The sequence below is a fragment of the Volvox carteri genome, assembly GCF_000143455.1.
Source record: "Volvox carteri f. nagariensis unplaced genomic scaffold VOLCAscaffold_55, whole genome shotgun sequence".
NCBI lineage: Eukaryota > Viridiplantae > Chlorophyta > Chlorophyceae > Chlamydomonadales > Volvocaceae > Volvox > Volvox carteri.
Window position 1 is genome coordinate 688913 of NW_003307598.1, and position 11567 is coordinate 700479.

Sequence of the window (11567 nt, forward strand, 5' to 3'; positions counted from 1 at the left end):
TCGGAAACGGTTTGTCGGGAAACAAGTACGGCCTTGTACGGCCGGTACGGCACAACGCGCGCGGCTCATCTTTCAAAACCGCCAAGTATACTTGTTTAGGGCACCCCAAAACAAGTGAAAAGTACGGCAGTAGGGATGTCAATTTTGCTGACACCTTCCCGACAGAGGATTGCACATTTCCTCAACGACCGATGTGCGGCCAACTATCTAAAGACAACTACCACAACCGCCATGCAACTACCATAACTGCCTTCCGTATTTTGTTCCTCTTGAGCAGGACCTTGTTCCTCCAGACCGATCCCTCCCAACAGTTTTCGCCAACAGGGCCCCAGATTATCCCAACCAACTAACCAACCAACCAACCAATAACCGCATACAGCAGCAGCGTACGGACGTTCCAAATGTAATCACAATCACTACGGCTCGCCGCAGGGCGATTCTCCGTACAACAAATGTACTGCCTGCAGTACAAAACGCTGTCCGGTCCCACCTCTTGAGGCAGCAGCTCTTAGACGAACATGCACATATCAACCCACGCGCGTACACATTTTTCCGTCCTTGTTGCTTTTTCCGTCGTATTTGCTGTCCATCCGTACAACCGTACGACATGACCGCTTGCTTGCACTATATAAAAGTAATTGCCAGCCAACTAACCTAGCTAGCTAGGAAAGGCTCAAGGGAAGCCCTCAAGGTCCCACCTCCAGAACAGGCAACAAAAAAGCGGTGGCGACACGCGATAAGAGAACTTGAGGGCACATGCAGGCAGCCGTACGACAACCGTACGACAAGACATATAGGTTCCCTGATTCTCAATACGAATCTTCTATCTACTACCGGCCTCAGCTCATCAATATACCCACACCCACCCACACCCACACCTATGCATACATACATACATACATTTTCATCCGCACCTAGACTAGCTAGGCTAGGACAAGCTCGCATAAGCACACATCATCATACGCAGACACGCACGCGCATAACCACAAAGTTACGTACATATATACATACATACATACATACACACATTCATTATACGCAAATGCATAATCCTAATCTTTTGCATCCGCAAGCGACGGGACATGTTTGCGTATGTATGCGTGTGCGTGTGCGGAGCAACAGCAGCGATTTTCCTTTTTATGTACGCCAATGGAGATGTACGCCGTTAGGTACACATAACACAACCGCTGAGGCAACAGGCACCGCACCGCACGCACCGCACGCACGCATAGATATCCGAAAAGATAAATGCACATAGGTACACACAGGGTAGCCGTACCCACCCGTACAAGTGTACGACATGTCGATACACAGGACAGCAATAGTGCACACCAGACTAAAATAAAAAGCGCTTCAGATTTGTAACACAGATGCATATGTATGTATAGAAAACCCGAAAGACCTGCAAAACCCTAAAACCTCCTACCAGGCTTCAGGACACAATAACGCTCCCGTGTCGTACAAGCCCAACCGCATCCCCGCGATAAACAAACGCAAGATCCCTGTGGCGGTGTACGACACCTTACCATCCAAAAGCGCTAAATCCTCTAAAACAACATATTACGGAGCGTTCGAGGATGGTCCTATATGCTGGGAGACCAGCAACCGAAACTATCAACGACCAACGGTCTTTCTCGTAATTCCCTGTTCCAAAACCATAGCTACGGCCGTTACGTCTTTCAATTTGTACTTGGGGCGTGAGAAGAGCCCATCAACGCCTGATTTCATCTCGCCTGACACGCACCATCTGTCCTTGTCTGCTGCTCTCCTCCTGGCCCAACTTAAACTCCTGTAGAGGCTTATGGCCGCCATTCAATTCAATTTTAACGCCATAAAAACTCCTAAAACCGTGAAAACTGCTAAAACCGTAACCGCCCCGGTAATGACGGTGCCTGTGCTGCAGGCGCCAACCCCATCCCCCAGCAGACGCCGGCCAAAAGAACCCCTTCCATGCACCTATTTCCACTTTCATCTTCACCCAAGGACCTCAGACGGTCGGACCATCACATGGCCGCATCATCGCTGAGTGCAACGGAGCCCCTCCCAGATTAGAGCCACGCTCGTCCATGGTCGTTGCGACCAACTCCCAACTGCCTCCACGTCATGCCGCCCGTTTTCGTCCGTGCCTCCCTACCTTCTTATCTACCAGAACGTGTTCTGAATATTATGAAGATACACAAAGGGGAATCCGTTGCCGCCGCTGAGGTTTATTTATATTTGCCGCGGCAGGCGCAACCCTAGGCCCGACGTCGCCGCCGCCGCCGCCGCTGCTGCCGCCGCCGTCGCGGCGGAGCATCGCAGGTGCTGCATCATCCGCAGCGCCGCGTGCGCCGCCAGCCAGGGGATGGCCTCGCATAGCGCGGACCAGAGCTCCGGTAGGTGCCGTACAGATTGAGCCGCCACCAGCACTTGGCCGTCGCTCAGCGGTCGTGACAACCAAAGCCTGGTGGTGACGGGAACAGTGGAGAGTAGGACAGTGCATCAGAGATTTATATTTTGAGAGTTTCAGGAAAGACAGAAAATTACGGGCAGATCCTAAAGTTTGAGAATCTTTTTTTTAAATTGGATCCTGGGATGTCTGCCATATGTAAATTTGGAATTTGAAATATGAATCCTGGAAAAACTTGAATTCCACGGCCATAACAATACGCGCACGCGCGCGCACACCTGTCCCTCCCAGCCACCGCCCAAAGCTCCGCTCGATGCGCCGCGAAATGTACTCCACCGAGTACAGCCAACAATTCCGGTCGGTCTGCCCAGAGCTCCACAGACTGTAGCACCGCTCGGAGCTCGGTCACGTGAATCCATAGCTGGGCTACAGCCGCTGCTTCAGCGGAGCTGTAGCCGATTGACGGCAGCGGCCCCGAGGCCGCTGCCACGGCCACGGCGGCGGCGGGCGGCGGCGGCGGCAGCGGGGGCAGCAGCGTGAAGATGGCGTTGAGGAGTACGGCAGTGTCCAGTAGGGGCGCGATGGCGGCGCCCGAGGCAAGCTCCAGGGGACGAACCTGATTAGGCAAAACGGGAAGTTTTTTCTGAAAAATTTCCAAGCTTTAACGTCACATCAACTTTATTATAGTTTTTTTTGAAGTACGAACCGGTTCAGCTAAAATGGCAACGTTTGGTTCTCTAGAGGTTGAGGATGTGGGAAATAAGTTGGCTCTAAATGCTAAGAGGAATAAAGCAGAAAACGATTTTTGGTTTCGGTGCCAGAAGCGAAACTCCGTGCCGCGTCGCGTCAATATACCCGGCGACGACAGGCGACATGGGCGACACTCGCAAGCACATTCCAAACAACCCTTTCCAGTAAAACGCGTGGCTCGCTGCTGTACGACATGCCTGCTCGTCCACCAGCCCACCTGTTCGCAACCATGCACCACCTTCGCTACCCCGGGGTCCTCCAGAAGTCCCCGGAGACTGGTCAATAGCACTCCCCCAATCGCCTCCGGTCCATCGCCGGTGCAGTTTGCCGTACAGTCCAAGACGTACACCGCCGCTGGCCATGCCTCCGTGGCCGCGGCACCGCTTGCGGCGCTACCGCCGCCGCCAGCTCCGCTGTCACTGCCTCCACTGGCGGCGGCGGCGGCAGTGGCGGCGCTGCCGCCACTAATTGACAATGCCGGCGGCGCATACAACGAAACCAACGCCGGACGACCGTCGTAACCATGTACGGCAATGCCGATCTGCGCGCAGGCGTGGCAGTGTTGCAGTATGGCGAGGAAGTCCGGGCAGTACGGATCTGAGACGACGTGGATGGGCGTGTTGGGCGGTGCCGCCGCCGCCGCCACCGCCGCCACAGACGCGACAGCACCGCCGCTGCCGTTACCGTTCCCTGCTGCTGCGGCGTGCTGCTGTTGCTGCTGCCGCAGAGCCTGCTCCGCCATCAGCGCAGAGGCAGCGAAGTCTTGTATCCTTTGCACGCCCGCAGATCGACCCGCCGCCACCGCCGCTGCCGCTACCGCCATCTGCTGATGCTGTTGCTGGAACTGAAGTTGCTGGCTAGGCTGCTGGGAGACGCTACTGCCGACGGCGGTGACGGCGGCGGCGGCAGCACCGCCGCCGCATCCAGCTCCATGCCAGGATAACGGTACGGAATCCAACGACAAATTACCCGCGCTTAAGCCGTCACGTCCACCGATGCTGCCGACGGAGCTTAGAGACGGCAGCGGCGTAGACCCATTGAGCGACATCCGCTCGTCGTACACTCGTGAATGTACGGCACTGCCACTGCCGCCGCCGTTGGCGGAACCCAAGCTATTTTGATGCCTGAGCGTCGGCTTCTGCTGCAGTTGCTGCTGTTGTGCCGCCTGCTGCTGCTGTTGATGCTGTTGTTGCTGTTGTAGCAGTAGCAGCTGCTGCTGTTGCGTCGACTGTTGAGAGTGTTGTTGTTGTTGTTGTTGCTGTTGCGGCTGCTGCTGCCAGCCAAGGGCCCATCCTAGTGCTCCCTGACGGGTTAGTTCCGAAGGCATGTTGCCATCAGGCCCTTCCCCCCCCGCCGGCAGACCCACCGGACGGTACTGACCCAAAGCTTGCTGCTGCTGCTGCTGCTGCTGAAGTTGCTGTTGCTGCGGCTGTAGCATATCAACATCCCGTTGAAGCGCCTGCTGCTGCTGCCCATGCGATTGCAACAGCCGTTGCGCCAAACTCGGGAGACGCAGCTGGAGATGAGTCATTGTGGACTGTTGTTGCTGCTGCTGCTGCTGCGACATGGAGACGTTTTGCTGCTGCTGCTGCTGAAAGGCTACAGCCGCCGCCCCAGCTCGAGATGCCGCCGCCGTCGCCGTCGCCGCCGCTGCCACTACCTGGCTTTGCTGCTGCTGCTGTTGTTGTTGTTGCTGCTGCTGCAACTGTAACTGCTGCAGCTGAGCAGCGAGGACGCTACTGCTGCCGCCGCCACCATGCGCCATCTGCAGCGAGTATTGTACGGCATGCTGTTGTAAGACGGCGGCGGCAGTGGCCGCGCTGGGTTGAGCCGGGTAGATCTGCTGAGCCACCTGCGATAGGTTGTATTGGCCCAGCTCTTGCTGCTGGTGCTGGTGCGGCTGCGACAGCAGTGGTTGTGGTAGCAAGTGGTATTGTGGTAGGTGTTGCGAAGATAAATGAAGCTTGCGTTCGGCTTGTTCATGCGCCAATTGAAGCAGTCTCGGACACACCAAGCGTACGACATGTACGGTAGGGCTCTTTGGGGATGGGAGGACGAGCGCCCCAAGGATGGGGAAGGCGCAGCGCCACAACGGCAAGAGAGGGCATTAGTTAATGTGTCGGGTGTTCGGGTGAGAGCTTCAATATTTATTATTATTTTAAGTTTTATTAAATATATGATTTCAACTGGTACTAAATGATTACAATAGCAGCTGTCACGATCATGAAGCAAACGCACCTAGCGGTTGAGGGTTGTCGCCGGAAAAAGAAGGAAAGGAGAAAACTGGCGGAACGCACCTTAATACTACATATATGTAATATAAAATATAATATTACACATTCTATTTGAATATAAATTGTACTTAATATATTTTTTGTAAAGAACTAAATAATATTCTACTACTATATAAAATATATTCTTTTAACTAAAACTACACATTGACAATATTGAGACCATCTCTCTCTCAATAATATATACGTATATATTATACATTTGTTATATACAATACATATATAATACATCGTTAACTTCCTCGGCACAAGAGAGAGAAAGTGCGGGACGAAGCGACCGCCGCGCACCTGGGATTGGACAGAGAACACATCAGGCTCCTCCAAGCACACCAATCGCAGATTCCGTCCGATACGCGCACCGCCAAGCAGCTTCGGCACCTGCGCGCCCAGCTTCGCAAACGTCAGCTGGTGTGGCGGCGGCGCCCACGCCAGCAGCCGCGCGATACAGCGCTTCGCGGCCGCAATCGTTGCCGCTTCGCTGCCTGCTGGCGCACCCGGCGGCGGCGGAAAGCGTCGCATCAGCTCCTGCTCCAAGGGAGGGCTGCCCACATCGGGTACGGCAGCGGCGGCGACGGCAGCGGCTGCGGCGGCTCCACCGCCGCCGCCTGGCGGCGGCTGCGGCGACAGCAGCGCGGATGATGACGGAGGTAGGCCGGAGGAAGTCGCAGCGGGGGCGGAAAAGGTAGGCATAAGGCCCGCGAGGGACAGACCTGCGAGGCCGCCATTGCCGCCGTAGCTGGAGATGTCGGCGGAAGCGACGGAGGCGGTGTCGTCAGCAGTAGCAACCGCCGCCTCGAGAGAGACCTGAAGGCCGCCGCTGCCGGAAATTTGAAGTCCCGCAGCAGTAGCAGGTCCTTCAGACGACGCCGTTGACGCGGCGGCAGAAGCCGTTGCCAATGACGTGGCGGCAACGACAGCGCTGGGCTCCTCTTTAGGCCAGTCCAGCAGCAGGGCCTCGAGCCGCAGCCGCATGTAGCCGTCCTGCCGTACAAAGGTAGCTGTGTCTTACTAATGATAAATCCGTACGAAAACATGTATATTAGCGGCACATATCTAAATTTTACATGCAAGGTTGTCTGGAAGTTCTATACCAAATGTGTGACTTTAAACATACAACGTTGAGAGCTTTGAAAACCGACCGTTTAAGCGTTTTTTAAACGCTTTTAAGCTCAATTATGGAGGCACCATTCCATTTCCGGTCCATCGAGTGTCCCTACGATGCCCGTACGATGCCGCTCGTGCCAGCGTACGGCATTCTCGCACCTGGTCCTTCTTAAAGCTGACAATGTAGCCGCTGCCTGCGCCGGCGCCGCCGTTGCCGCCAGCAACAGCGCCGCCATCGCCGCTGCTTCGCTGGGCCCCCGCCGCCGCTCCATCACCGTCACTGGAGCTTCGTACGACACCCGCCGCAGCCACGCCGGCGCTGCTCGGTCCAGCGGAAACCGCCGCCGCGGCGGATGCGCCGCCGCTGCCCGGTCCGGCGGAGACCGCCTCCGCGACGGATGCGCCGGTGCTGCCGTCACTGACGGCGCGGCCGCTGCCAGCAGATTCTCGAGAGGCGGCGGTGCCGCCGCCGTCGCCATCGCCTCCGCCGCCTCCGCCGATGGTGTAGTTGGACCCCGTCGTCGCCGAATCGTCAAGTAACTCAGACAGCTTTCCCATGCCGGCGAGCGCATCGAAAGCTTCCTTGTCTCTCTTTCGGATCGCTGTTCCCAGAGCGCTGCCCAGCATCGTATAGGGCCCTAAAAGGAAACGGTGGGCAGGCGGGCAAAGGCGGGGTAAGACGAACCACGGACGAGTGAAGCAGATAGCAGCCAGGGGCGTCGGCAGGGCAGTATATGATGTGTGAAGCAGGGGGTTATATCTTCGCCCGTGGCAGCTACCCTGCGAGACCCTGCCTTCCCCGGTATTTCGGGGCACCCTCATCCAGTCACCCTAGTCAACTTCTCAGTGGATCGCTCAGGTTCCGCACCCACCACCAGCATCCAACGGAATCTGCCGGGTCGACAGCGGCCCAACTCCATTCCTGGTCGGCTCGCAGGTTAACTTTATGGCAATGGTCGCGCGTTACCAGTAGTGCCAAACCCTATGTCTAGAAGGGCCTAGATGGGATAAAAAGGAGATCCTATGAGATCCCTTCATCAGGTCTCCCCATCGAATCCAAGTCGGGGCAATGAAAAAGGTGTGAAGTCAAGGTGGAAACAGTCTAAGGACCAGAGGAGCTTTCGGCGCGGGACTGTGCTGGACTGTGGAGTGGTTTTTCAGATGACAACGGATCGGGGAACGATTAATGACAGAGCGTCATAACTTGTGCTTTTGCACGGGACATGCGTTGGAGATACGGCAGGCGAACTTATACCTTGGCCTAATGCCGTACGTGCCGTATTCCAATTACCCTCATTGAACACCCGTGGTCGCGCAACACGACACGACACGCGTGCCACCTGCCACCGGCCTCACCTGCGGGACCCCGTACGGCAAACGCTAGGGTGAAGGCGGCCGCCCGCCGGATGCGCTCCAGGGGCGCCTGACCAGGCCACGCCGCTGTGATGGCGGCGGCCAGGCCGGCGGCGGCGGCACGCCGCAATGCTGCCAGATCCAAGGCCGCGAGGGCACACCCCACCCCCGGCCCGGGCAAGTGAATGTCCAGAAAGACCCCTCGGGAATCGGGATGCATCATAAAGGACCTTAGCTTGGGCAACCTGTACGGCACATACGGCATGTACGGCACATCGATAAGAATGCCGGAAGGGGACGGGCTGGAAATAGGGGGCAAACAATTAGCGGAGCCTGACCAGTATGTGCAGGTAGCTTTGCATCGTAGATCATGGCGTTACGCCTTATCAAAAGGCAGGGTTGTTGGAAGGAGACGTTGCGAGAAGTCGAGGTCGGTATAAGATAAAACTGGTTGCGCGGATGCAGTGCCATATCACCTAAAAATACATTGTTATGAAAGAAGGCCTAAACCTCTATAATGAAAAAGGCTAGTGCAGCAACGGTAAGTCGGAAACTTTGGTCGTCCGAAACTCTACCCGAACCGAGGATCAAGAGCAAACTAGTGTATCATATCGACCTTTCCGTTGTAAAGTAGCAAATTTCTCAAGTGATGCCTTTGCCGCGGCTAAATTGTTTATACATGTATCAAGTTTGTGTCAACGTCGATAAAAAGAAACGATTTCCAACGGTAACAGACCATAAAGATAAGTCACCGAACGCCTTATTTTCTACTGTACATAAAACCCATAAAAATATGCACCTGTATGATACAGTTTTCCCCAAAGATTTCGGCACGGCTCTCCAATCTCAGGGCGTTTCCCTAACATACATCTTTCCGTGTCAACCACACGGAGGCAACCTGCAAGCAAAAGATATGAGATTAACCCCTTGTGAAGAACATCCCGAGCTCACGCACTTGCTGGCGGGCTTGAGCGCCTGCATGCTCTCAGCGAAGGCTGCCAAATGCGACCACGGTTGACAGCGCCGCGGGAGGCCGGAAAGGTGCACCACAATCGCGCGCCGCAGCTGTGCCGCTGCCGACGGTCCCGGGAACGCCCGAAGCGCGAGCTCGGATAAACCCTCCTCTGCGCTTGGAGGCAGTGCCGCCGATGGCAAAACGCTTACGCCGCTTGCTGTAAGCAGTCCAGCGCCTGCAGCTGTGGACGGGCCGCCACCGCCGCCAACACCGCTGGTCATCGAGAGCCCGAGCTCAATGGCCGCCGCCGCCAAGTCACTAGCAGAGCGCTCCATGGGCGGTGGTCGGGCGCTAGGCACCGGCAGGGAAGCGGAGCTGGGCAGGCCGGGGGCAGCCGCTGCGGTGGCGGTGCCAAGGTCGAAGCTCCTGCTGCCGAGTCCGCCGGTGCTAAGGGATGTCTGCAAAAGCATTGCCGGTGCGGGTTGTGCAGCGGAGGTTGTCCCCACAGTCCCCGATGTCGTGACCTGCAGCCCACCAGGCTGGTGATGTCCATGCGTCCGCATCAGGCCCGAAAAGTCCAGTACGACAACGATGTCATATTTTCCCTTGACGACGCGTAGGAAGCCGGCGACTCCATCGACGCCGGGCCCGGTGGTGATGGTTGCGGCGGCGCCGTTTCCATCTCCAGGCGGCGGCTGTCCCGTCAGGCCGGGCTGCAGCAATGACCCGTGGGTCAGCGGCAAGCTTTGCTGCGACAGCGCATCGGTTGGGCTGCCTTCGTGCAGAAGCTGCTTGACGCGAAGGGTTTTGGTGACTGGATGCCGGAGCTCCGCCACCGCGTCGGCTTCATGGCGGTGCAGGATGTCGCCAAGCGCCGACTTCATGGACGTGTACGGCAGAAGTGGCGAGGGACAAAGATCGGAGCACACGGCCTTAAAAACATGCGCATGTAATCGCAAGATTGGGAGAGAAAGCTGTACCGGATCCAGTTAGGAAGCCAAAGCTGGAAAGCTGGAAGTGCAAAATCACAAAGAAAAACAAGTTAAGTTAAACGAGAACATTGGCAAAAGCATTGATCTGAATTATGTGACTGGAGGCAAAGCGTCTTGCACATTGGTTTCGACAAATTACTAGGGAAAACAACAAGCAGGGACTTACAGCAAGCATAGAATATGGCCCCTCTGGCCCGTCCGCGGCTGCAGCCAGCGCCAGCGCTGCGCGCCGCTTAAGTCTTGCCAGGGCGCTGCTACCCGGCCATGCCGCGACGACGGCGTTGAGGACGGTTTGCGACAGCGCATTTGCATGCAGGTCAACAGCATCGCGGTCATCAGGTCCCAGACTGAAAACTGTCCGCAGCTGTCCGTTGGCACTGCAGCCCGTTAAAGCTGTATTACCATTATTTATATACGATGTCGCCCCTGTGATGAGATTTCCGCTGCCGTTAATGTAATTCACCGCCAGGCTATTCGAGACATTTAAGCCGGCACCAGTATATTGCGCTGCTGGCGTGGTCCCGATACAAGATGCCGGACTAAATCGCCATGACGATGACAACAAATGCAGTTGCTCTAGGTCGCTGATTAAGCTGGTCGCGTTTGTAGCCGCGCGCCGGAGTGCCAGCTCGTCCATCGCAAGCACTTCTAGGTCCATCTCGGTCCTGACCGAAAATACCTCGCGGCTCTCAGGACTTAAGAGCATCATCTTCAAATGAGCCAGCGGCGTGGCCGAGTTAAGCAAAATCGGCGACAATGATGGCTCTCTCTGGACAAGGTGGACGACATCGGCGAGAGGAGCTCTCCGGGCACCTAGAGTAGGATATGGATTTTCGGCCAGCCAAGATGCTACCATCCTCCGTAATCGAGAGAGGGGCTCATCGGGGTCACGCCAGACAGTCGTAATAAGTGGCTGCAGCAACAACGGACTCCCAAGGCCGCCGGTGATGCAGGTGTTGTGCAACACATAAGGATCAGATGCATGTCCAGCAGCTGCGGTCATTGGCGGCCCGACGGCTCTGGCCGACGTGCTCGACATTATTCCGTCACGCAGGGAAGAAAGTGAGCACGTCCAGCCACCTTGCGCAGTTTGTTCTTAATCATCGTTGATACATTGTCATTCTATTCTGGAGCGCCATCGATGCTGTCTTGATTAAGCGCTCACTAAGAGCAGCTGCGGTATTGCTTAAACGTCATCGCGTGATCCGTACTCACTACTAACTTATTGTGGGGAAGGCCATTGCGTCTGCGACCACACTCCCGCGGTACCCAAACCCTTCAAAGACAATTCCGATCAGCCATTTGGCTGTTAGTGGGAGGGCGGGTGGGCCGCTCGCACGGCAATCGAGTAGAGAGTACGAAAATAACCTAATGCAGTCATCGACAGCAGAAAACGTAAGCCTCCAGCCTCATGCCGACTCTCTTACCTACCATTCATATTCTCTACCTCGTTCCCAAGACTCCGCCGCGTTGCCTCTAGTTCGGCTCGTGCCACAGGTAACTTCGCTCGTCGCTACTTTGCCATTCACCTTCGCCTCCACCCAGCCTCTGCTTCTCCACAGAAGCGGCGACCTCCTTCGCCGTTGTTACGCCTCGTCTATGCGAATCCTCCTCATCCGACTGTGTCTTCTGCCTACCCGGTGCGCGCCCCCTCTCTCTGCGCATCCTTTTCTCTGGCCCTCTCTTACGGTTGCCTACCTTACTGCAGGACTCGCCCCTTGCCTGTCCGGTGC

General features: G+C 56.3%; 1 protein-coding gene across 1 annotated transcript; it reads right to left on the bottom strand.

Annotated features, from left to right (window-relative positions):
* Positions 1–2211: 2211 nt before the first annotated feature.
* On the bottom strand, positions 2212–10938 carry VOLCADRAFT_96821 (uncharacterized protein; the record flags this gene model as incomplete). Its single annotated transcript, XM_002955865.1, has 11 exons — positions 2212–2443; positions 2668–3005; positions 3357–3680; positions 4992–5039; positions 5719–5912; positions 6141–6411; positions 6694–7172; positions 7891–8132; positions 8843–9720; positions 10001–10603; positions 10915–10938. 11 exons carry the CDS (start codon positions 10936–10938, stop codon positions 2212–2214), a joined length of 3633 nt encoding a protein of 1210 aa, XP_002955911.1.
* Positions 10939–11567: the final 629 nt, after the last annotated feature.